Genomic DNA, 26,046 nt, shown 5'->3' with positions numbered 1-26,046 from the left:
GCGCCAGCCCCTCCATAATTTATCTTGATGTGCCAGTTTTTCCTGGTTTGGCCAATGGCAGCTCCTTTGAACTGGCTCTCATATTCTTTGGACATATCTCCATCATTGTCTGAACACTTAAACGTTTTGTACATCATTAAGATTTCCAGGTTCGTCTGTGTTTCCCAACTCTAGCCCTGAAATGAGCCATGAATCACTTTTTCAGGGAGAATAGATTCAGGTCCTTCTCACACTTTCATTTTCTTCACACACTGAAACTGTATTTTAAGTCTTTGTGTGCCCTCGAGATGTTCACCGTTCTAAATCCTGAAAATTGATCTCGTGAATGGACTGTTAGAGGGCAGAATCGAAGGAAATGCTAATTAACTACTGGAAGACATAGACACACAGTGATGGTGGAGTTCAAGGATAACCCCGGGGTCCCCGGAAGAGATTCGCTGTGGTACTTACCCAGGTGTAAGCAGAGCGTTCAGAACACATACCTGACGGGGATTCGGCTCCATTTCGTACACATTCCATCCCATGCTTGGTTGCCCTGAAGATTTCCATGTTTTAGAACACCCTTCCCTTTCTGAAAAGTCAGGTTTTTATAAAATGAATGCAGAAATTTCCACGTTCCGACGTTTTGAGAATGTGGTGGACTTCCATTACCAGACGCGACGTGTGGTCTTACCGGCATCTGTGGGTGCGTGGGAGTGCTCGGCCATGACATCGCGTGTGCAAGACAGGCCTTCCTGATCGCTTCCCACTTTCCCGGCGCTGTTGGCCGGCTCCGGCGCCGAAATGAGGCACAAGGCACTGTTTTCCGGGGAGCACGGGTTCCTCTTGGTGGAGAGCGGCCCTTAGAGACGGAGATGCTGAGCGCTGTGTGTGCTGACTGATCAACAGGACAGAAAATGTCTTGCAGCTAACACCTGCCTGTCTTGTTTTGTAGCAAATACACGACTCTCCTCACAGACAGTGAGAACAGGCTGTTGCTCTTCCCTTCCATGTAAGTATGGCTCATTGCCCACCGTGTTTCTTAGAATCACTAGGTGTATACATAGTCCTTTTTCCTGGTGCCTTATTGAAAAAAAAAAAAAAACATTAAAATTTAGCAGACACTCAAGACAATAACTGCCCATAGTCCATAATCTAATCAGCGATTTTGTTTAGTTCGAATTGCATACTCAATTTTTACATATTTCATTTGCTCAATTTCATATTTAATTTTACCTGTTTACATATATACAGTATAATATTTAAGTGCTATAAAATATTTTTTTCGTTTATTTGAAAGGCAGAGAGACAGGAGAAAGAGAGAAAGAAAGAGAGCACTCCTTCATATTGATTCCCTCTCACACCGCAGTAGCTGGGCCCCGGACAGGCTGCAGCCGGGAGCCAGGAATGGGTCAATGCAGGTCTCCCTGGTTGGCAGAGACCCGGCTCTCGGAGCCCTTGCCTCCTGCCCATTAGGCGCACAGCAGCAGGAGGCTGGGACAGAGGGCAGAGCCTGGACTCTAACCCAGCCGCTCTGATTCTGGATGTGGTGTCCCAAGTGGCGTGTTAGCTGCTAGACCGAATGCCGCCCCAAGTAAGATACAATATTCTGTTGTCTGCATTCAATCATTAGTGTTTCTCTATTTCACTGCTGATTCCCCCCTTTTGTTCCCTTTTTCCCTCTTACATTATAGAGGGATCCATGTTAACAACTTGGCGCTTATCTGTCGTGTTTAGACTGTTTACAATCCTACACAGTACTTATATAGAATTTCGTGTCATTTGCATTTTTATCTCTTTCACTGTATTACCGCGATCCCACTAGATCAATAGAAACAAGTCTAATGCGTCAATGACATTCTGTAGTGTGTGCACTCTCTTTCTGGGTTCTGTATTCTTCCTGTCACTTGAGGGTGTCTTGTTGTTGCACTAATTACACGAGTCTGCCACCTTCCTCTTTCAGGAAACCAAATAAGCGAGTGGAAGTTGTCCAGCTGAGTGACGTGATGGATGCTATGTTAGAGAGGGCTACGGTGGAGAATCAGGAGTACTCAGGACCAACCAAGGTAGCTGCAGAGACCCAAGCACCTCAGTCACGGTTAAGAGCAAGCGTCCTGGAGGCAGCAGCCCGGGACGCAGTCCTGCCCTGCTCCTTACTAGCAGGTGACATCCCTGTCTCTCAGAACCCCATCGTAACTCACAGATGATAGTAGCTACCCTACAGGGCTGCATGGAGGGTAAACTACAGAGCAAATGCAAAGTGCGGGGAAGAAGGCCTGGCACCAGGCAAACCCTGAGAGCTCATCAGTACACGCATTGCTTACTGGTGCCACACTCTGAGAAGTACGTCTTTAGGGGATTTTGTTGTGCAAACGTCATAGTGCGCTTACATAAGCCGTGACGATACAGCTTACTACCTACCCTACCGTGCGGTATATTACTGCACTGAACACCGTAGGCAGCTGTCACGCAGTGGGAGGTATTCCTTTATCGAAACATACCTGAATGTAGAAGAGACAGTAAAAGCACTAGGCAACAGGAGCTTCTGAAATCCGTTGTATTCTCTTTTTTTTTTTAAAATTTTTGTCAGATATTTTATTCTAGAAGTTTTTTTTTTTAAGTTTTAGATCTTACATTTAAGTCGGCAATGTCTGAGTTAATTTTTATATACAATGTAACATACACATCATTATGTTTTCCATATGGATGTCTGATTTTTTTATTACCACTTTTTAAAAGATTTATTTTTTTATTTATACATAAGAATTACAGTGAGAGAGAGAGAGAGAGAGAGAGAGGGAGAGAGAGAGAGGGAGGGAGAGAGAGACACACAGAGAAATATTGCTCTTTGATCCACTGGTTCATTCACTGAATTGCTGCATGGCAATCCATTGTATTCTTATGGGACTGCACAGTCTGCCATGCAGCGTGTCACGGACTGAGACGTCACCAGTGGCATGTGATGTTACCATTCCTGCGTGGCCCTGTTGATGTGTGCACTTAGGGACTGGTGTGGTTTTCTGTGTGTGTACACAGTGTGTATCCACTCAGGACGACTACATATTACTATGTGGTTCTGTTGATGTGCGCACTTAGTGACTGGTGTGGTTATTCTGTGTGTGTACACAGTGTGTATCCACTCAGAATGGTTGCATATTACTGCGTGGCCCCGTTGATGTGTGCACTTAGGGACTGTTTTGGTTTTCTGTGTGCATACACAGTGTGTAATGCACTCAGGATGGTCAGCATATCCATTACCTTTGGCACTTATTGTTTCTTTGTTTTAGGAACATTAAAAAATGCTCTCTACTGGTTATTTAAAATACACCGTTAATCTGCGTTAGCCATAGTTCCCCTCTGCACTGTAGAACATTAGCAGCGATTCTTCGTCTTCAGCTGTGTCTCTGTGCCCATTAACCTTCCTCTCTCCACTCTCCCCAACTTGCCAGTCTCAGGGGCCCATCATCCTAGCCTCTGTTTTGTGACAGGCATTTGAAGTGTCCACATGTAAGTGAGAAGGTACAGCCTTTGCCATTGTGTGCCTGACTTATTTCCTTGAACTTAATGTCCTTCACGTCCATCCATGTTGATAATGTCCCATTGTGTATCTATTGTGTATTTTCTTTATCGTGTATCCATCGAGACATATCTGGGTTGATTCTATAGCTTGAGCATTGCAAATGGTTCCCCAGAAAAACCTGAGAGTGATGATATGTCTTTGATATACTGGTTTCATTTTCTCTGGATATGTCCTCAGTAGTAGAATTGCTGGGTCATATGAGAGCTGTATTTCTGGTGTTTTGAGGCACCTCCTTACTGCTTTCCAATCAGTCTTTATTAATTTACCTTACCACCAATAGTGTTTTCCTTTCTCTGTACCCTGGCCAGAATTTGTTACACTTTTTTGTTTAAAGACCCACTGTTTTTGGCACCACTTAATAAACACTGCCAATGCTTTCTCACCATGTGTAATTTTTGTTTTGTACTTAATGAACATTTTCCATTTATATAGATAATACATTTTTTCTTTTTGAGAGTTATTTTTATTTTATAATTTTTGTTTGTATGAATCTGAAAACGTCAAGAACAAGTTCAGTACAAGGCATCCCTATGTAATGTTTACCCAGAATCTTAGTCCCTTTTTTATTACTATAACAGAATACCACGGGTTTGGTAACTCATTAGCAATTGGCATGTATTTGGCCTGTGGCTCCGGGTCTGGCTAGGGTTGCCTTGCTGCACGGTGGATGGTCCAGGGGCAGGTGTGAGCCTGTGAGACCGAGAGGAAAAGCCAGACTCACCCAGCTCATTCCCATGGTAACTGACTGTCCATCCATGATGGCATCCCTCCAGTCCTGAGGGCCCAGTCCTCATGATGTAATCACTTCTTAGAGGCGCTGCCTTTTAAAGCTGTCCGTGGTAACTAAACTTCAAGGTGAGCTCTGGAGGAGGCATCCAAACCATGACATCCGGATTCTCCATCCCATTGTTGCTGCTGTTCCCTGTCTGATCACGTGTTCTCCCGTCTGTCTGTCACATGCGCAGTTTTCCCCTGGCCCATTTTGGACCCCAAGTATTCCAGGGCCTGTTCCCTACAGATAAGGATGTTCTTTTCCATATCCACACAATAGTTATCAAACTCAGGAAACTGAACGTTGATACGGTAGCATTATCTAACCAGTCCGCATTCAGATCTCGCACTTCATCAGTTGTCCCTCTAATGGCTTCTGCAGCTGCTTTCTCCAGCCTCAGTCTAGCATCCCAGGGCCACACAGTGCTTTTGGTTGTTGGGTTCCTCTAGACATCTTTCATTTCAAACAGTTCCTCAGTTTTTGTTTTTCTTTTTAAGAAATTTTCTTTTAAAAATTAGAGAGTGACAGATCTTTCATCCACTGGTCCACTTCCTAAATGCCTGCAACAGCCAAGGCGAGGCCAGACCAAAGCAGAGACTCAGCACTCCATCCGGGTCTTCTGCATGGGTGGCAGGGGACCCAAGCACTTAAGCCAGCACCTGCTGCCTCCCAGGGTGTGCATCAGCAGGGAGCTGGGTTGCAAGCAGAGCAGCCAGGATTTGAACTAGGCACACTGGTATGGACTGCGGGCATCCCAATGGAGACTTCACTCCTGCACCAGACACCACCTCTCTCTGTTTTTCTTGAGCTTGTTATTTTAAAGGGCAAAGGCCAGTTATTCTGTAGAATGTTGGTTTGTCTTATTATCCTGCTTAGGTTCAGGTTGCGTGTTTTGGACAAGTGTAATGTAGAAGTGATAGTGACACCTTCTCAGTATATCCTAAAAAGAGGTGCACACTTAGACAGGTTTTTAAGAGATAAGCATGTATATCACGTCTACACACACACACACACACACACACTGGGGACTTCAAAAAGTTTATGGAAAGTTTAACTAAAAGGTGAGTTTATTTTGATGCAACAGCTTTGAAATTCATGCATAATATTTTCATCCTATACATTTCCATGAGTTTTTTGAAGACCTGTTGTTCGTGAGGATGAAAGTATATGTGAAATAAATGGACCAAAGTGTTTCTAAAACTTACACACGCACGCTCAGAGTGCTTACCAGCTAAAATACTCCTCACTGAGAAGACCGTAGTAACCTACTGACTACCTCGCCTGTCTTCCGCAGATGCACCAGCTACTACACCTGCTGAGGAAGGAACAGGCCATTTACAACACCGTGTTTCATGAGCTGATTCGACAAGTCAGTGTGGACTGTGCAGACAGAGGAGAGCTGCTGTCCAAAATCAGGTTAGAGCTGTTCCGGCAATGTCCTGGCTTCATTTTAAATTTTAGCTTAGAAGGCCGGCGCCGTGGCTCAGTAGGCTAATCCTCCGCCTTGCGGCGCTGGCACACCAGGTTCTAGTCCCAGTCGGGGCATCGATCCTGTCCCGGTTGCCCCTCTTCCAGGCCAGCTCTCTGCTGTGGCCAGGGAGTGCAGTGGAGGATGGCCCAAGTGCTTGGGCCCTGCACCCCATGGGAGACCAGGAGAAGCACCTGGCTCCTGCCATCGGATCAGCGTGGTGCGCCGGCAGCAGCGCGCCTACCGCGGCGGCCATTGGAGGGTGAACCAAAGGCAAAAAGGAAGACCTTTCTCTCTGTCTCCCTCTACTGTCCACTCTGCCTGTCAAAAAATTTTTTTTTTAGCTTAGAATCGTGTTCATATCTACTCTTGGAAAAGTCCCAAGAATTACGGTTCTCTCTTCTACTGATAGGAAGGAACTTGCTTGCACTTTTATGGCATTTTCTGTAGTACAGTCTTCATCTTGATATGTGAACGTGGTAAAAATCAGAGCCTTCATTTTCTCTTTTGTAAATGAAGGTGGTAGCTGCCATGAATGTTTTGTCTGTCTTTTCATTTGTAAATCAATATTTATTGAATACTTAGGTTGTGCCGAGCATTGAGATCCTTCGCAGGATTGTGGTGAGGTGTCAACAAGAACACAGCAGTAGTTGCTGGAATACATTATAATCCACGATGATGATGAATCTTATTGGTGCTATCATTCTTCTTGGGACTGCATTACTTTCCAGGAAGCTAAAGCAATTGTGTACATATTCGGAGCTCAATTGCCATGGAGCCATAGGAAAATTATTTAGAGCTCTCTGATTATCTTTCTTCTAATTTGAATTTAATTGTATCGATATGCTCTGTTTCCCCACCACCTAATCTGTGGAAGCTGGGTTCCTTCATCTGACAGCGCTGAGAAATCAGGAGCAAAGCCATTAGAAGAGACTGGTGACCATTGGACAGGAGTAAACAGACACCACCAAGAGCTGGGTAGTCCCAAATGGTAACAAGGACAGGGATGAGTCTCAGGACAAGCCAGGAGGGATCGATGAGGAGCCAGGGCACAAGAATTAGATGAATGGGGCTGGTGCTGTGGCATAGCGGGTAAAGCCGCCACCTGCAGTGCCAGCATCCCATATGGATGCCAGTTCTAGTCCTGGCTGCTCCACTTGTGATCCAGCTCTCTGCTGTGGCCTGGGAAAGCAGTAGAAGATAGCCCAAGTCCTTGGGCTCCTGCACCCGTGTGGGAGACCTGGAAGAAGCTCCTGGCTCCTGGCTTCAGATCAGCACAGCTCCGGCCATTGCAGCCATCTGGGGAGAGAACCAGCGGATGGAAGAACCCTCTTTCTCTGCTTCTCCTTCTCTTTCTCTGTGTAACTCTGAGTTTCAAATACATAAATGAATCTTAAAAAAAAAAAAAAAAAGAAAAAGATTTAGATGAATACCAAGCTACACAAACCTTGCCCTTGTGAGAGGCAGGTGTGGGAAGGTTTCAGAGTTAGGTTCTAGGGGCCAAGACAGGGTGCATTGTATTCCTGGAAGTCTAAACAGAGATAGATAGGCAAGCAAGTCAACACCAAAGTCCTTTAAAGGAAGTTGACTAAGACATAGGGAGCTCACTAAAAATATTAAATCCAAGTACCAGAGATCCCTTGCGTAGGGCTTCAAAGCCAAGGATTTAGAACAGGGTGAAGATGGAGTTAAGAGAACAAAGTAGGTGAGAGCAGACAGTGTGGTGTCAGGGTGACTGCTGACTCGTGAAGTGTCTGCCAGCCCACAGGAAGTCGGTGGCTGTGTTTTTATTGTGGCAGAGGCTCTTTTGAAGGTCAGGGGACCACATTCAATTAGGAAGTCTCCAGTGCATCTTCCAGGCACTCGGAAAGGGGCTGCAGGCATCCTGAGCAGCAGCTCAGCCACCGGGCCCCAACGCCGGCCCCTGTTCACTGCCTGCCTTCTCTTTTGTTCATTTCACTTTATTTGGAAGGCAGGCAGGCAGAGAGAGAGAGGCAAAGAGAGACAGAGAGACAGCACGATCTATCCACTGGTGCACTTCCTAAATGCTCACAACAGCTGAGACTGAGCCAGGCCAGAGCCAGGCCAAAGCCAGGAGCCCGGACTCACTGTGATCGCCTGCCCAGTTGGGTGGTTGGCCTGTCGTCTCCTGCTTCCCAGGGTGCACATCAGCAGTAGCTGGGACTCTAACTAAGGTATCCCAGTATGGGATGAGTGTGTCCCAAGTGAGGCAGATGGTTTCAGTCTTCTTGGGTGTATACTGGGCATTGCCTAAAATAGTCCCTAACAACATGGCACCTAGCGGATGTTGGGGGCTGACTGCCCATGCGGGTGACGTTTTGCTGGTTGTCCGAATCCTCTGGCTGCTCCTCCACCTTCGGCAGACAGGTGCTGGGCCGCGTTTGTACAGCGCCCACTCCCAGCATGCCGTGGCCTCCGGGTCACAGGGCAGCTCCTTGGGCTGGTGGTTCCGAGCCTCCTTGTCCTTTTCCGTGGTCTCGTGGGCGGGCGGCGCCTTGTGCTGAGCCCGGTGCCGCCGCGCAGGCTCCTCGCTGCTCTCAGCCTCCCGGGGGCACGGCCGGGGGCCCGTGCGGTGCCGTGCGCGCCGCTCGCCCCGGGCCCCGGGCTCCCTCCCGGCAGCCTCCTCCTGTCACCTGCGCTGGTGGTGGCGCCGACCACCTTCAGGACACGGGCCACGGCCGCGATCGCTGCGCGCCTCCCGGGCGCCCGGGCCTCCTTGCGGCTGCGGCTGCGGCTGCGGTGCGGCCCCAGCTCCCCGCCCTCTGCCCTCAGCGTGGGCTCCGTCCTGTTCTCCCGCCGAGGGGACCGTGGCGGGAGCCTTGTCCTTGTCTTCGTGCCGGTGATGCCTGCGCAGCGGGTCCGCACCCTCGGGGACCTCCGAGCCATCCGATGGGCCTCAGGGAGCGGAGTCACTAAATCACAGGGCTGGCTGGCGCTGGGGCTCACCAGGCTAATCCTCCGCCTGTGGTGCTGGCACCCCGGGTTCTAGTCCTGGTCGGGGCGCCGGATTCTGTCCCAGTTGCTCCTCTTCCTGTCCAGCTCTCTGCTGTGGCCCAGGAGGGCAGTGGAGGATGCCCAAGTGCTTGGGCCCTGCACCGGCATGGGAGACCAGGATGAGTAGGGCGCCGGCTGCGGCGGCCACTGGAGGGTGAACCAACGGTAAAAGGAAGACCTTTCTCTCTGTCTTTCTCTCACTGTCCACTCTGTCAAAATAAATAAATAAATAAATAAAAATAAAGCACAGGGCAACTAAGTGTTTAATTTTTTTTGAAAACTGCCAAACTCTCCCAGAGGGGCTGTGCCGTTTTCCATTCCCACCAGCAATTTCTTAACACCCTGCCTTACACTTGTTGTCCATCTTTGTGATCATGGCCATCCTGGTGGGTGTGAAATGTTAACTCATTGCGGTTTTGATTTGCTTTACTCTAATAACTAACAACATAGAACATCTTTCTATGTATATACTGGCCATTTGTATTTCTTCATCAGGGAAGTGTCTATTCAAATCTTCCACACACTTTAAAATTGGATTATTTGTCTTTTTTATTATTATTATTATTTGACAGGTAGAGTTATAGACAGTGAGAGAGACAGAGAGAGAGAGAGAGAGAGAGAGAGAGAGAAAGGTCTTCCTTCGTTGGTTCACTCCCCAAATGGCTGCTACAGCTGACACTGCACCTGGCCAGGAGCCAGGTGCTTCTTCTTGGTCTCCCATGTGGGTGCAGGGACCAAGCACTTGGGCCATCCTCCACTGCCCTCCCAGGCCATAGCAGAGAGCTGGACTGGAAGAGGAGCAACCGGGACTAGAACCCGGCACCCATATGGGATGCCAGCGCCACAGGCAGAGAATTAACCAAGTGAGCCATGGTGCTGACCCTGGATTATCTGTCTTTTCATGAATATTGTTGAGTTGTAAGCGTTCTTTATGTATCTGGATACTAGTTCCTAATCAGATATATATATATATATATATATATATATATATATATATATAGTTTGAAATTAATTTCTTCCATTTTTAGGATAAAGATGTTGTTTTTCACCATTACATGAGATTTAGATTAGGTATCATATTAGCTATGGGTTTTTCATATATGCCCTCTAGTGTGTTGAAGAAGTTCCATTCTATTCCTGGTTTATTTAGTGTTAATATTATGAAAGATTGTTGGATTTTGTCAAGTGCTTTTTCTCTGTCTATTGAAATTATTCTGTGTTTTTTGTCCTTTATTATTATTATGGTATATTACACTGATTGTCATTCATATGGCTTTTTAAAAAGATTTATTTATTTATTTGAAAGTCAGAGCTACACACAGAGAGAAGGAAAGGGAGAGAGAGAGAGAGAGAGAGAGAGAGGTCTTCTATCTGCTAGTCACTCCCCAGTTGGCCGCAACAGCTGGAGCTACACTGATCCGAAGCCAAGAGCCAGGAGCTTCTTCCGAGTCTCCCACGTGGGTGCAGGGGCCCAAGGACTCGGGCCATTCTCCACTGCTTTCCCAGGCCAGAGCAGAGAGCTGGATCAGAAGTGGAGCAACTGGTACCCAAACCGGGGTCCCCGTGGGATGTTGGCACCATAGGTGTCAGCTAAGCCCCTGCATTCATATGTTAATTCAGCCTTGCATCCCTGGAATAAATGCTACTTGATCATGGCATATGTATCCCTTGGAACTGTTGCTGGTAGAGTTTGCTAGTATTTTGTGGAGAATTTTTGCATTTGTATTCATAAAGGATAATGGGTTATTGCCTTCTTTTATAGTGATATCTTTGCTTGATTATTGGTGTTGTGGTAATATTGGCCTCAGAGAATGAATTCGACAGGATACTACTGGCTCTTAAATTTCTACGTAGCTTTGGCATTATTTCTTTCCTAAGGGTATTGTCTGAGTCAAGAATTTCCTTTGCAAGAATGCTTTAAGTTACAAATTCAATTTCTTTAATATATAAAATATATTCATGTTATCTAGTCCTTGTCAGGTGAGCTTTGGTGGTTTACATCTTTCCAGAAATTTGTCCAATTTATCGAAGTTTTTGAATTTGTTGGTATGACAGTGTTAAAATATTCCTTTAAAAAAAGATCTATGTCTTTGAAAGGCAGAGCTACAGAGACAAGGAGGAGATAAGGAGAGATCTCTATCCACTGGTTCATTCTAAATGCCCATGACAGGCAGGGCAAGGCCAAGCCAAAACCAGGAGCCAGGTGCTCCATCCAGGCCTCCCACATGGGTGGCAGGAACTCAAGTCCTTGGGCCATTGTCCATTAGCAGAAACCAGGCTCAGAGGCAGAGTGGCCAGGCTTGGAACAGGCACTCCAGTTTGTGATGTGGGTATCCCAAGAGGCATTGCAACGTGCTGTGCCCTGCCTTATTATCTTTTTTATGCCCATGGACGCTGTGGTCATGTCGGCTCTCTCATTCCTAATGTTGGCAAGTTCTGTCTTCTTCATGCTCTGTGCCCCAGTGAATGAACCAGACTTTTATCACTGTTGCTAATCCCGAAAAACTGGGCTTTGATCCAGTGATTTTCTCTGTTTTTTCAGTTTTCTGTTTCACCGATTTATGCTGTGATTTTTATTATTTGCATCCTTCTCCTTACTTGGATTTAACTTGCTCTTGCCTTTCTCGTTCTGTAAGATAGGAGCTGTGGTCGTTGATTCTAACACAGGCTCACCTGTCTGCTGGTCTCTTGGGGACCACTTACTTTCATCTCGTGTTACCCGGTGTCTTGGAAATGGTTTCACATTCGTTGTCCTTTGTTTTTATCTCAGGTAGGAGAGTAAATTTAATTCCCCTGAATTTCTTCTTGTATTTCCTGTACCTATATGAAGACTATATTTTATATGCCCATTAATGTCTTTTATGAGTTTTGAACACGTGTCAGTGATGGTCTCTGACCAGTGCCCGTCTTACATTCTGTCTGACTTCTCTTTCTGGAACTTTGATTATGTTTCTGTTAGATGTCCTCTGTTTGTATAGTCATCGGTTTCTCAAAATTTCCCTCTCCTTATCTCTGCGCTACAGCCTAGGTAATTTTTCCAGTGTTTTTCTACCTTCTTTAGCTCTGTCTGTTCTGCTGTTGCTCACCTATGTTAATTCAACAACTGCGTTTCCCCCTAAAAGTTCTACTGGTTTATTTCTATAGATGTCTCATCAGATAGGATCATTTTGTTGCCTATTTATTTTTAATTCCATCTTTTACTTCTCAAACATTTCATGCATAGTTTTATATTTTTATATTCTAATTATGATAACTTTTTTAGATTTTATTTATTTATTTGAAAGGTAGAGTTACACAGAGAGAAGGAGAGGCAGAGAGAGAGAGAGAGAGAGAGAGAGAGGTCTTCCATCCACTGGTTCACTCCCTAGTGGGCCACAATGGCTGGAGCATTGTCGATCCAGAGACAAGAGCTTCCTCCAGGTCTCCCACGTGGGCACAGGGGCCCAAGGACTTGGGCCATCTTCCACTGCTTTCCCAGGCCATAGCAGAGAGCCGGATCAGAAGTGGAGCAGCCAGGACATGGACTGGCGCCCACATGGGATGCTGGCACCACAGGCTGAGTCCAGCCTACTATGCCACAGCACCGGCCTCATAATTAAAATTCTAATACATCAGGAGCTTTAGAATCAAAGTCTGTGGTTTGTTGTTTCTTCTGAGTCTCATTCATTATGATTTGTTTCCTTGGTGCTTTGCGATCTTTGTGAAGCTAATTTTTTGGCTGATCTTAACCATTGGATCATCAGGGAATAAACCAGGGGTACTTCCTGAGGAAAGGGTTTACATTTTCCCCTTCTGAATCCAGGCTTCACGCAGTGGTCTTGTGCTTTTCTACGTCTCCCATTTTGAGGCTGGCTCAGATTGAGTTGTGTCCCTGGGTCCCAGTGTTGGTATTTTTCTAGGGGGCAATCCTGACCTTGAGTTCGCTTATTGAATACTGCTAGTAACTCCTACTCCATTCTCAGTGTGACGTTTTTTGTTTCTTCCTCTTCTTTCTTCATGAGGCAGAGAAAAAGAGCTGCCTGCTCCCATTTGCTGGTTCATTCCCCAAATACCCTCGACAGTTGGGGCTGGGCCAGAGTGAAGCCATGGGCCAGGGAACTCAATACAGGTGTCATGTGTGGGTGGCAAGGACCCAACCACTTGACCTGTCATACGCTGCTTCCCAGGTTCTGCTGTAGCAGGAACCTCAAATTGTGAGCAGGGCCAGAACTCAAATGCAGGCTTCCAGTGTGGGGTCCAAACATCCCCACCGGCATGTTAACTGCTGGCCCAAATGCCCATTCCTGCTTATTCCTTTTGTTTTCCATCGCATCAGTCCAGCAATGCTCTTACAGATCGGGCCGTATTGGAATGGGAAGGTCCTGCAGAGTGTCTGGTCCCTACATTGCCAGGAGCAGAAATCCTAAAGAGGACTTTTTTTTTTTTTTAAAGATTTATTTATTTTAAAGGGGGAGTTAGAGAGAGAGGGAAAGAGAGAAAGAGATCTTCCATTTGCCCACTGGCTCACTCTTTAAATGGCTGCACCTGCTAGGGCTAGGCCAGGCCAAAGCCAGGAGCTGCATCCGAGTCTCCCACGTGGGTGCAGGGGCCCAAGCACTGGGGCGGTCTTCTGCTGCTTTCCCAGGCATATTAGCAGGAAGCTGGATTGGAAGTGGAGCAGCCAGGACTTGAATCGGCGCCCATGTCGGATGCTGGTGTAGGTAGGTGGTGGCTTTACCCACTATGCCACAGCACTGACCCCAAGAAGGCATTTTTAAATTGATACTTTCAATGTTTGAACTGCAATTTAAGCTGATAAGCTCCCTCTTATTTTAAGTGTGAATATGTTCCAATGCATGAAATGTGTTTTGAGCTGGAAAACTCCCCCTTACTTTAAGTGTTTAAGCAAGGGCTGGATAACTGAGTGGGTGAGTGAGAGATTAGACACGATGACCAGGCCAACTCAAAGATGCCAGAATTCCAGGACCTCACACCTGGGGTGGAACACCAACATTACTTTTAATGTGAATCAAGACTGCTTGGTTATAGTGTTTATAATTTATTTCCTATGATCATTTACAAATATTTTGTTGGGTTTTATTCATAAAGAAAAAGAAATTACTTCTTTATGTTACAGGTCTTTTCACGTTTAGTCAATTTGAGAAAAGTGGTTTTATTCATGAATTCAACTATTTTAGGGAAATCTCACTATATTCTGGACAGTCTGTTAGATGTTCTAAATATACACATATATAAGACCTGATTTGTATCCTTACAGAGTTTATAACTTCGAAAAAGAAGCAAGACAAGTCCTTGTCAGTGACCATTTTCTTCCCAAAGCCAGAAGCCAGGAGCTTCTTCTGGGTCTCCCATGCGGGTGCAGGAGCCCAAGAACTTGGGCCATCTTCCACTGCTTTCCCAGGCCATAGCAGAGAGCTGGATTGGAAGTGGAGCAGCCAGGACTCAAACCGGCACCATATGGGATGCCAGCACTGCAGGCGGCAGCTTTACCCATTATACCACAGCACTGGCCCCTCTAAACGCCACATCTCTGCTTATGCCTCACACCCTTTGCTCAAACATTTGAGCGTGGCAGAGCACAGCCCGGATCCCCTTCTCTTCTGCCCACCCTTCCCACGCGTCCGTTCTCAATGTCTGCCTGCGATTTCCTTCTTTAACAGTGCTTTCTTCTCCCACACACTTCCTGGTGCCTGTGTTGGCTCTGGCTCCTTGGATGCCAGCACCGATGCCCGTTCCCTCATTTCTCGCTCAGAGAGAGGTACGTGCAGATGCTCGACCAGATTGCCCGGCAGATGATCGACTTCTACAAAGACCTGGTTACGCAGCGAGTGATGGACCAGCGCATCTTACAAGAGTTATATAATTTCAAGAACGTTATTGAGGAACTGACCAGGTAAACACTATGGTTGTCCTAAACACACATTAAAGCCACGTGTCTAAAGAGAGCAAAAAATATGCGGGGGAAAGCAGAATAGTTCAAGGTAAGGATTTTTTTTTTTTTTTGTCTTTTTGTGTTTAGCACAAGCTCAGAAAGAACTGGATGTAGTTCAGACACAGGTGTAGATATGGGCTACTTGTGTTAATACAGAAACCAAGGTGTTGCATATTTTTCCTAGGGAAAAGACTCATGCTTCTCTCTCTCTCTCTTCCTCTCCTCTCTTCTCCCCTCCCCTCCCCTCCCCTCCCCTCTCTTCCTCTCCTCTCCTCTCCTCTCCTCTCCTCTCCTCTCCTCTCCTCTCCTCTCCTCTCCTCTCCTCTCCTCTCCTCTCCTCTCTCTTAGAGATAGAGTTACAGACAGAGAGAGGGACAGACAGAGATCTTCCATCTACTGGTTCACTCCCCAGATGGCTGCAATGGCCAGAGCTAAGCTGATCTGAAGCCAGGAGCCAGGAGCTTCTTCCAGCTCTTCCATGCAGGTGCAGGGGCCCAAGCCCTTGCCTTGGCCATCTTCCACTGCTTTTCCAGGCCACAGCAGGGATCTGGACAGGAAGTGGAGCAGCCGGGACTTGAACCGGCGCCCATATGGGATGCTGGTGCTGCAGGCAGAGGCTTAACCTACTCCGCCACAGTGTTGTCCCCCTTCTTTCTCAGATGCACGTGTTTACCTTAATCAGGTTTACAGAGCAGGGCCGTGATTATGGATGTTCAGATTCAGATCCTGAAGAGAGAACTAAGTATTGTATAGCAGTGACGGTTAGTGATCGTCTTCCTTGTGGCAAGATGAGATCCTTTAAAAATATTTATTTATTCTCATTTTATTTGAGACAGAGACAGGAACAGAAACTGAGAGAGATCTTCATCCATTGGTTCACTCCCCAGGGTCCAAGCAATGACTTAACGTCTGTGCCCAGTACCCACCCTCTTTCTGCCTTTTTTTTCCCCCTTGATCAGAGTCCATTATCACACCTGTCAAGACTCCATCCCTCATGTGGACTAGATTTCTTGATCCGGTTTATGGGAGGAAAAGGAAGGCAGGTGCACATAACTGAGACGGTGCTGGAATCTAAATCTGATTCGCTGAGTAGAGCCTTCTTTGGCGTCTCCACCTGCGAGTTAAATATCTTTGCTTTCCTTCAGGGAACTGTGTCTGGTTCGGGCACATGATGTGAAATTAACGAAGGAAGCCGAGAAGGCCCATAAGGATTTGGCGCAGGCTCTTTTAGATGCTGAAAAGAATGCCAGGTAAGTTGCTTCAAGTTCGTGTGACTTACGTAGGAGGTGCCTGTGTAACTTCTGAAACAATATGTGTGATACGAACTGCTTGAATTCTAAAGATGCATGTAGCTTACTCCATCTGAACTTGGTTGCTTTCTCATTCCAAGAGGAAAGAAAATAAAACCTGACCTTTCCCTCGGAGGCAGGTGGCTGGTGTCAGCACTGACCAGGTTGTTGAATGAGGTTTGCAGACTGTGACGTGCTAGTTTCCTAGAAGAAAGTATAGAGACAGTGTGCAAAGCACAGACGCCGGCACCATGCTGCTTGCTGTGCACCCTTGGGAAAGTCTCTGACCTTCTCTGGGCCTCACTTGGCTCCCCATGGTGAGTGGCGATTGAAATGATACTTACTTGATAGGAAGGTGTTAGTATAAAAAAAGCACTTAGGATGGTATCTGACACCTAATAAGCGCTGTGACAACAGGAGGTACTCTTAATTCAGATGTTCAGAAAAAGAAAATCTTACAATGAACACTCATGTACCCCCCACCTTGAATTATCATGTTACTCATTATGTCATACTCGTTCACATTTTTTTTCTTTTTTTAAGAAAGCAGAACTTTATAGAAACATTGTGTGTGGGTGGCCCCTGGTTAGCCTTGGTCCCTGTTCTTTTCTCTGTTGCAAGAGGAGCTGCAGATGAAGGTCAGCAAAGAAGGTGGATTTATTTGCTGCCACGTGCAGCCTTTTGGCCTGCTGTCCCAGGAGGAAGCGGAGCAGCCTGTGTTGTTTGTCGTGGGCACACCGTTGTATTGCCTGCGCTTTGTTGTCCTTCTCTGACGAAGCCATTCCTCCTGGGGTGGGGGGTGGGGGCGGGTAACAGGAGGTCTGGGGGCCTTCCCGGCTGGCCTGCATCTGGGAGGGGACTTCCTCAAAGGAGTGAGTTACCCCTTCTGGGATGGAAGAGGCACTAACGTAGGATTCAGCATGTTTGAGACTTTTCCGGTAATTTCAAGGGTATTCAAGAGCATTGCTTGGCATTGCCCTCCTATTACCAGAGATGTCCTTTTAGCTTGTAGGACAGCTCTTACTTCATGAGGGAGTGGCGTGGATAAAGACTTGGAGTTTTTGTTCCAAAGTTAACTTGGAAGCCTTGTCAAGGCAGTAGCTGCTGTGGCCATCTGCTGCTGCCCTATTCAGTCATTTTGAAAAATAGGCTACAAGCTGGGATTCATTGCCTTGATTTTTTTAAAAAAATTAATTAATTAATTTGAAAATCAGAGCCACAGAGGGAGATGGAGATCTTCCATCAGCTAGCTCACTCCTCAGATGGCTGCAATGGCAGGGATGGGTCAGACCAAAGCCAGGAGCCAGGAGCTTCTTCCAGGTCTCCCACGTGGGTAGCCCAGGGGCCCAACCACCTGGGCCATCTTCCCCTGTTTTTTCCAGGCCATTAGCAGGGAACAGGATTAGACGTGGAGCAGCTGGGACAGGAACTGGATCCGTATGGGATGCTGGCATCGCAGGCAGCAGCTCTGCCCAGGAGTGCTACTGCGCCAGCCCCTCATCACCTGGCTTTGGAATTAGAACTCACAGAGCTGTTCCCCTTTTTCTCTGTTATAGAAAGAAAGAAGGGTTAAATACTTAAGCTTTTGCATGGTTAGGAGAGAATTTCTTTTAACCTTGCATGAATTATATATAATTTAAAATGTATTTTTTAGATTTATTTATTTATTTGAAAGAGAGTGCCAGCGCCGCGGCTCAATAGGCTAATCCTCTGCCTTGCGGCACCGGCACACCGGGTTCTAGTCCCAGTCGGGGCACCGATCCTGTCCCGGTTGCCCCTCTTCCAGGCCAGCTCTCTGCTGTGGCCAGGGAGTGCAGTGGAGGATGGCCCAAGTGCTTGGGCCCTGCACCCCATGGGAGACCAGGAGAAGCACCTGGCTCCTGCCATCGGAACAGCGCGGTGCACTGGCCACAGCACGCCTACCGCGGCGGCCATTGGAGGGTGAACCAACAGCAAAAAGGAAGACCTTTCTCTCTGTCTCTCTCTCTCACTGTCCACTCTGCCTGTGGAAAAAAAAAAAAAAGAGAGAGAGAGAGTGAGAGGGAGGTCTCTTCCCTTTGCTGGTTCACTCTCTGAATGGTCACAATGCTTGGGACTGGGCCAGTCCAAAGCCAGGAGCCAGGAACTCCATCCTGGGTCTCCCATGTGGATGGCAGGGACTCAAGCGTTTGGGCCATCTTCTACTTCTTCCCAGGCATATGAACAGGAAGCTGGACTGAAAGAGGAGCAGCCAGGACACTACCGGGCACTCATGTTGGGTATTAGCATTGCACATGGGGGCTTAACTCACTGTATTACCATACCAGTCCCCAACTTTATTTTTTAAATATTTACTTGTTTTTATTTTATTTGAAAGGCAAGGAGACAGAGATAGACTAGACTGATCTTCCATTCACTAGTTCACTCCCCAAATGCCAGGAACATCCGGAGCTGGCCCAGGCTGAAGCCAGAAGCCTGGAAATCAGTCCAGGTCTCCCACACTCTTACACTTGGATGGCAGGGACCCAGGTACTTGAGCCATCACCAGCTGCTTCCTAGGGTGCGTGTTGGCAGGAAGCTGGATTTGCAGGAAGAGCTTGGGACTCAAACCCATACTCCATTATGGACCGTGTGTGTCCCAAGCAATGGCTTCACTGATGAGCCAAGCGCCTGTTCCCAATTTAAAAACGTAGTGGCTTGGGGCTGGCTCTGTGGCGCAGTGGGCTAAAGCCCTGGCCTGAAACGCCGGCATCCCATATGGGCGCCAGTTCTAGTTCCAGCTGCTCCTCTTCCGATCCAGCTCTCTGCTATGGCCCAGGATAGCAGTGGCAGATCGCCCAAGTCCTTGGGCCCCTATACCCACATAGGAGACCCGGAAAAAGCTCCTGGCTCCTGGTTTCGGATGGGCACAGCTCCGGCTGTTGCAGCCATCTGGGGAGTGAACCAGCGGATGGAAGACCTCTCTCTCTCTCTGTCTCTACCTCTCTCTCTAACTCTGTCTTTCAAATAAACAAAATAAATCTTTAAAAAAAAAACAAAAACAAAAATGTAGTGGCTTGCAGTTACTGGGCTTTGTGTCTTTAATAAAGAATGCTCAGTCTGTGAGCCAAGAAGCTTAATAAAGCTGCTGTATTTTCGCTACTTGTGTTGTGGATTTTTTACTAGGCATCGTGAGACTTACCATTGGAATACCAAGTTGTAAAAAGTCTAGCAAGTAGAGAAAAGAAGTACTTAGACTTAGAGCAGGGAACAATGTATTAGACATTTCACTTTCTTTATGACTGTAGGATTTATAAACAAAATGTGATTTTTTTCTTCTGTTTCACTGTGTATAATAAGTTTATTGAGCCATTATACTATAATTACCTTATGCATTTTAAAGGAACATAATGCTTATTATAGAACGCAGTCCTTTTAACAAATGTCTATATAGATATTTAATTTTCCTTTTAGAATTGTTGAGGAATACCATGACTTATATACACTGCAAAGAGGCCGGATGGAGACTGATATTAAACAGTTAATGGCAGAGAGAGATAACTGGAGCTCAGCAACGTACGAACTGGCCCTGAAGGTTGGTTCATCAGACTGCAACTTGGCTTTCTTTTTTGTCTAGATGAGTTTCGTTTTATGATTTGTAATAATATGGATAACTCCCTCCCTCAAATGAACATCTATGTTTATTAGTGGAGAATATAGCCTATGTGGGCCTTGAAAAGGTGAAGTTAGTATTTTGCCTTTGTTTTTTTCCTCTGTTGGGTACCTAGTTATTGAACAATTAGAACTGTGTTTTTCCTCTACAATCTATGAAGTATATTTGGGAATGTGTCAAAAATTTCAACTTTAATTGATACTAATAATAAACCGGAGAAGACCGTTTTAATTTTTTCATATAATATAACCATATATCATCGCTGGATATTGCATTCTGGTCCTAATAACCTAGTACACACAGTGACAAGTGACTTGAAGTGTGGTAGCCTGTGGGTTATTACAGTGATGCTTCAGAATTAAAAATGCAGAGAATAAGTAAACAAGAAGGGACTAATAACCACACAGTCTATTAAAAATGCTACAACTTTACTGAAGAACCTAAAACTAGAGAAAAGGAGATCTATGCATCATTAGTTGAGAATAATAATCAAAATTATATAGATGTCAGCTTACTCCGAATTATAAATTCAACTAGAAATCTCAATATCAGGCCAGGCCGCAGCTCACTAGGCTAATCCTCCACCTGTGGCGCCGGTACCCCAGGTTCTAGTTCCAGTCGGGGCGCCAGATTCTGTCCCAGTTGCTACTCTTCAAGTCCAGCTCTCTGCTGTGGCCCGGGAAGGCAGTGGAGGATGGCCCAAGTCCTTGGGCCTTGTACCCGCATGGGAGATCAGGAGGAAGCACCTGGCTCTTAACTTCGGATCAGTGCAGCGCGCTGGCCATAGCGGCCATTTGAGGGGTGAACCAATGGAAGGAAGACCTTTCTCTCTGTCTCTTTCTCTCACTGTCTAACTCTGCCTGTCAAAAACCCAAAAAAGAAATCTCAATATCTATCTTATTTTTACAAAATTGACAAGCTGACAAATTACTAAGCCATCTGGAAGATTTTTTTTCTAAATCAATAGCATTCTTTTTATTTATTTATTTGTTTGTTTATTTTTTATTTGACAGAGTTAGACAGTGAGAGAGAGAGAGAGACAGAGAGAAAGGTCTTCCTTCCATTGGTTCATCCCCCACAAATGGCCGCTACAGCTGGAGTTATGCCGATCCGAAGCCAGGAGCCAGGTGTTTTCTCCCATGGACCCAAGGACTTGGGCCATCCTCCCTGCTCCCAGGTCACAGCAGAGAGCTGGACTGGAAGAAGAGCAACCGGGGCTAGAACTGGCACCCATATGGGTTGCCAGCGCTGAGGCGGAGGATTAATCAAGTGAGCCACAGTGTGGGCTCCTGTCTGGAAGAATTTTAAAAGTATTTATTTACTTGAAAGGCAGCGAGAGAGAGTGAGCAAGTGAAAGAGCAAATAAGCTTCCACCTGCTGGCTCACTCCCCAAATGCCTACAATAGCTAGAGCTAAGCCATTCCAAAGCCAGTAGCCTGGAACTTAGTCAGGCTTCCCAGGTATGTGTTAGCAGGAAGCTGGAATCAGGAGCAGAGCTTGGTCTACAACCCAGGCACTCTGTTAAGAGATGTAAGCATCCCAAGCAGCACCCTTTTTTTAAAAAAAAAAAATTATTCATTTATTTTCAAGGTAGAGTTATAGACTGAGAGAGAGAGAGAGAGAGAGAGAGAGAGAGAGAGAAAGGTAGGTCTTCCATACGTTGGTATACTCCCCAAATGGCCACAACAGTCAGTGCCAGGCCATTCTGAAGCGCGGAGCTTCTTCCTGGTCTCCCATGCGGGTGCAGGGCCCAAGCACTTGGGCCATCCTCCACTGCCTTCCCGGGCCACAACAGAGAGCTGGGCTGGAAGAGGAGCAACTGGGACTAGAACTGTCATCCATATGGGTTGCCGGCACTGCAGGTAGAGGATTAACCCACTGTACCACAGTGCCAGCCCCCAAGCAGCATCTTAGCCACTGTACCAAATGCCTTACTCTAGTGAATTTTTTAAAATATTAATAAGAAATAACTTGTATTTTTGACATCAAAATATACTGAAAATCAAAGTAAGAATGTGTGTGTGTGTTGGTAAAAAAAAAAATACAAAAGGACAGAGTAGAAAGTTCATAAATAGACTCATGTATATATATGTGTGTATGTTCAAATTATGTTGACAGAATTGGTTATCCAGTTATTAAAAGATTTGGATACCTACCTCATAGAAAGTTTACATAAAAAAGTAAATCCTAGAAGACATTAAATATTTAGAAGTAAAATAATGAAACTATAAATATAGTAAGTGAAGAGTGAGAATTTTTAAAAATTAATTTATTTTAAAGGTGGAGATACAGAGAGAGATCTTCCGTCTGCTGATTCACTTTCTTTCTTTCTTTCTTTCTTTTTTTTTTTTTTTTTTTGACAGGCAGAGTGGATAGTGAGAGAGAGAGAGAGAAAGGTCTTCCTTTTTGCCGTTGGTTCACCCTCCAATGGCCGCTACGGCCGGCGCATCGCGCTGATTCGAAGCCAGAAGCCAGGTGCTTCTCCTGGTCTCCCATGTGGGTGCAGGGCCCAAGCACTTGGGCCATCCTCCACTGCACTCCCGGGCCATAGCAAAGAGCTGGCCTGGAAGAGGGGCAACCAGGATAGAATTTGGAGCCCCAACCGGGACTAGAACCCGGTGTGCCGGCACTGCAAGGTGGAGGATTAACCTGTTAAGCCACGGCGCCGGCCTGGTTCACTTTCTAAATGGGTTCAACAGCCAGGCTGGGCCAGGCCAAAGCCAGGAGCTTCTTCTGGATCTCCCACATTGGTGGCATGGGTCCACACACTTGGGTTATCTTCCACTGCTTTTCCCAGGCCATTAGCAGGGAGCTGGATCTGAAGTATAGTAGCCAAGACATGAACCAGTGCCCATACGGGATGCTGGCATCACAGGTGGCGGCTTAACCCAGTACGCCACAATGCGAGCCCCTGCGGATATTTCTATAATACTAGAATGGGGAAGCCCTTTCTAAATATGACATGAAAGGAAACCTGGAAATTAGAAACTTCCATGAGGTACCAGTGACCAGAAACAAAAGCAAGTAACACACTGGGATCAAACGTTAGTACTTTGTGGAGCAGACAATACATGTTATGGAAGTAGTCTAGTAAATACATTTTATTTTATTTTATTTTTTAATTTTTTAATTTTTAAATTTTTATTTATTTTTTTATTTTTGACAGGCAGAGTGGACAGTGAGAGAGAGAGAGACAGAGAGAAAGGTCTTCCTTTTGCCGTTGGTTCACCCTCCAATGGCCGCCGTGGTAGCGCGCTGCGGCCGGCGCACATGCGCTGATCCGATGGCAGGAGCCAGGTGCTTCTCCTGGTCTCCCATGCGGGTGCAGGGCCCAAGCACTTGGGCCATCCTCCACTGCACTCCCTGGCCACAGCAGAGAGCTGGCCTGGAAGAGGGGCAACCGGGACAGGATCAGTGCCCCAACCGGGACTAGAACCTGGTGTGCCGGCGCCGCAAGGCGGAGGATTAGCCTAGTGAGCCACGGTGCCGGCCAGTAAATACATTTTAAACATGGAAATAATTCATTAAAACAATGGGCACAGAATATAGTCAGGTAATTAAGAGTGAGAAATTCAAATGGCTAATAATTATATGAAAATGTGTCTAACCTCACCAATAATTAATAATATGGAACATATAGAGTTGATATCATTTTTAGCTAAGATTAGCAGGCATTAAAAAGATGATAAACGTGAACACTATCGTGTATTATTGATAGGAATACAAATTGATAAAACTTTTTTGAAGATTTGTGTAAGAGCTAACAATATTTATGATCGTTCCCAACTTGGAATTTTTATGATTTGATGATGGTATGACAGTGATACGTGTTCAGTAGAAACTAGCGCTGGGCAGTGGCAGTGAGCTGCAGCTAGCGCCCAGTCAGCCACAAAGTACACGGGTGATCAGCTGAAATCCTACAGTGTACTGTGTTGCTACGCTATGATGTTCAATAGGTTACGTGTCTGAAATGTATTGTCTTTTACACACACACACACACAGTTACAGAGAGAGCAGGAAGGCACAGAGAGGGAGAGATTGAGAGAGATCTTCATCTACAGGTTCATTCCCCAAATTGCCACAACAGATGGGACTGGGCGAAGTCAAAACCAGGAGCCCACATGGATGTGTCCCACATGGATGGCAAGGGTCCAGGCACTTGGGCCATCTTCCACTGTTTTCCCAGGCCTTTAGAGGGAGTAGAATCTGAAGCAGGGCAGCCGGAAATCGAACCAGTGCCCATATGGGATGCTGGCACTGCAGGCAGTGGCTTAACCTGCTGCACCACAGCGCCAGCCCCTGAAATGTATTTTCGGTTTACAGTATTTTCAACTTACAGTGGGCTTATTGGGGTACAACCCTAATCTAAGTCGGAAAGCTTCTGTATTTTAAATTTAAATCAGTTTCTGAAAAAAAATTGGTAAAAAGGAATATGGACATGGTTATCCATTTCAGCATTGTTTTATAATTTCAAAATCTATTAAAACAGAAGGCATTTGGCCTGTTTTAGGACACTGGTTAAGGTGCTTGTCTCTAGCTCCCACTGGCAGCTTCCTGCTGTTGCAGACCCTGGGAAGCACTTGTGATGGCTGAGATTCCTGGGTCCCTGTCCCCTCCGTGGGAGACCTGGGCTGTGTTCCTAGCTTCTGGTTCCAGCCCTGGCCACTGTTGCAGGAATCTGGGGGAGTGAACCAGTGTGTGGAAGTACTCTTTCTTGCTCATTCTCTCTAAAATAAATGTTTAAAAACTTTAGATTCTGATAGCCTAAATATCCATCAGTATGGAAATAAATTGTAGTTATCCAGATAATAGAACATGAAGCAGTTGTTATGTAAGAATGTTGCAGGCATATACAAGGATACTTCCAGAAGCTCATGGAAAAATGGAACTAAGAAATGAGTATTTTGGTACAAAAAAGTTTCAGATACATGCAGTTTTCTTCAGAATACATGTTTTCCATGACTTTTTTTTGAAAACTCCTCTTATGTGTATGAAAAGATGTGTACAATAAATAAAAACATCAAGTTTTAGAATATTATAAAAGACTACATACATTTAGTTAAAATTATCTTAAATATATTAGCAGATTTATACATGTAGTTGGTATACACATACATACACAGACATGCTATACACACAGACTATATATGTGTAGCGGTACACACACACAGACGTGTACTATATATGTATAGTGGTATACACACAGACGTGCACTATGTGTGTGTAGTTGGTATACACACACAGACGCGCACTATATACATGTAGTTGGTATATGCATGCAGACCTGCACTATATATGTGGTGGTATACACACACGGATGTGCACTATGTGGTGCGGTTGGTATACACACACAGATGTGCACTATATATGTATCATGGCATACACACAGATGTGCACTATATACATGTAGTTGTTTAACACACACAGACCTGCACTATGTATGTGTAGTTGGTATACACACACAGACCTGTACTATATATGTGTAGTTGGTGTACACACAGATGTGCACTATATATGTGTAGTTGTTATACACATGCAGACCTGTACTATATATGTGTAGGTGGTATACACACACAGACCTGCACTATATATGTGTAGTTGGTATACACACACAGAGCTGCACTATATACATGTAGTTGGTATACACACACAGACCTGCACTATATATGTGTAGTTGGTATACACACACAGACCTGTACTATATACGTGTAGTTGGTGTACACACGCAGACCTGTACTACATATGTGTAGGTGGTATACACACACAGACCTGCACTATATATGTGTAGTTGGTATACACACACAGACCTGCACTATATACATGTAGTTGGTGTACACACGCAGACCTGTACTATATATGTGTAGGTGGTATGCACACACAATCCAAGGAAACAGATCTGAGCAATGCCCATCCAGTGTGAGAAGAGAGGGTACACATGGACCCCCTCGTATTAAAAGCAGGCGCCGATGCCTCAGAAGGTCATCAGTGAGGCTTTGCGCTTGGTCAGCCCAGACATCCTGCCAGTCAGCGGGATGGCAGCTCCCTAAGAGTGAGGACTGGGTCTCTGTTCACAGCTGTATTCACGGTGTCCAGAATGGTCATTCACTCATCAGCTGTACCTCTGACTCAGTTTGTCAGTGGTTCTCAGAGTCTGGCTGCAGGACCCCTCCCCGGGAGTCCAGGACACCCTGTAGGAGCTCCGTGATTCCAAAACTAGTTTCGTCAGGATGCAAAGATGTTATTTGCCCTTTTCACTCTCATTCATTCATGAGTATGTGGTGGGTGCTCTAGAAACTGCATGCCATGGAATATCGCGATAAATGGAGTACAGAAACAAATATGAGAATCCAGCTCTGTTGTCTTTAGGGCGGATATGAAAG

At 45.9% G+C, this 26,046-nt stretch overlaps 1 protein-coding gene across 1 annotated transcript in view; it reads left to right on the top strand.

Annotated features, from left to right (window-relative positions):
• The window catches only part of AXDND1 (axonemal dynein light chain domain containing 1), a 108,501-nt gene that overhangs the window by 24,295 nt on the left and 58,160 nt on the right, over positions 1–26,046 (top strand). The window contains exons 6-11 of the mRNA XM_062190224.1: positions 935–991; positions 1,943–2,045; positions 5,626–5,747; positions 14,567–14,707; positions 15,892–15,996; positions 19,468–19,588. Coding sequence (XP_062046208.1) covers positions 935–991; positions 1,943–2,045; positions 5,626–5,747; positions 14,567–14,707; positions 15,892–15,996; positions 19,468–19,588 — 649 coding nt within the window. The remainder of the gene's footprint in view (positions 1–934; positions 992–1,942; positions 2,046–5,625; positions 5,748–14,566; positions 14,708–15,891; positions 15,997–19,467; positions 19,589–26,046) is intronic.

The sequence above is a fragment of the Lepus europaeus genome, chromosome 5, assembly GCF_033115175.1.
Source record: "Lepus europaeus isolate LE1 chromosome 5, mLepTim1.pri, whole genome shotgun sequence".
Classification (NCBI taxonomy): Eukaryota; Metazoa; Chordata; class Mammalia; order Lagomorpha; family Leporidae; genus Lepus; species Lepus europaeus.
The sequence above is the reverse complement of the archived record's forward strand: the minus strand, read 5'-3'. Positions and strand labels throughout refer to the sequence as shown.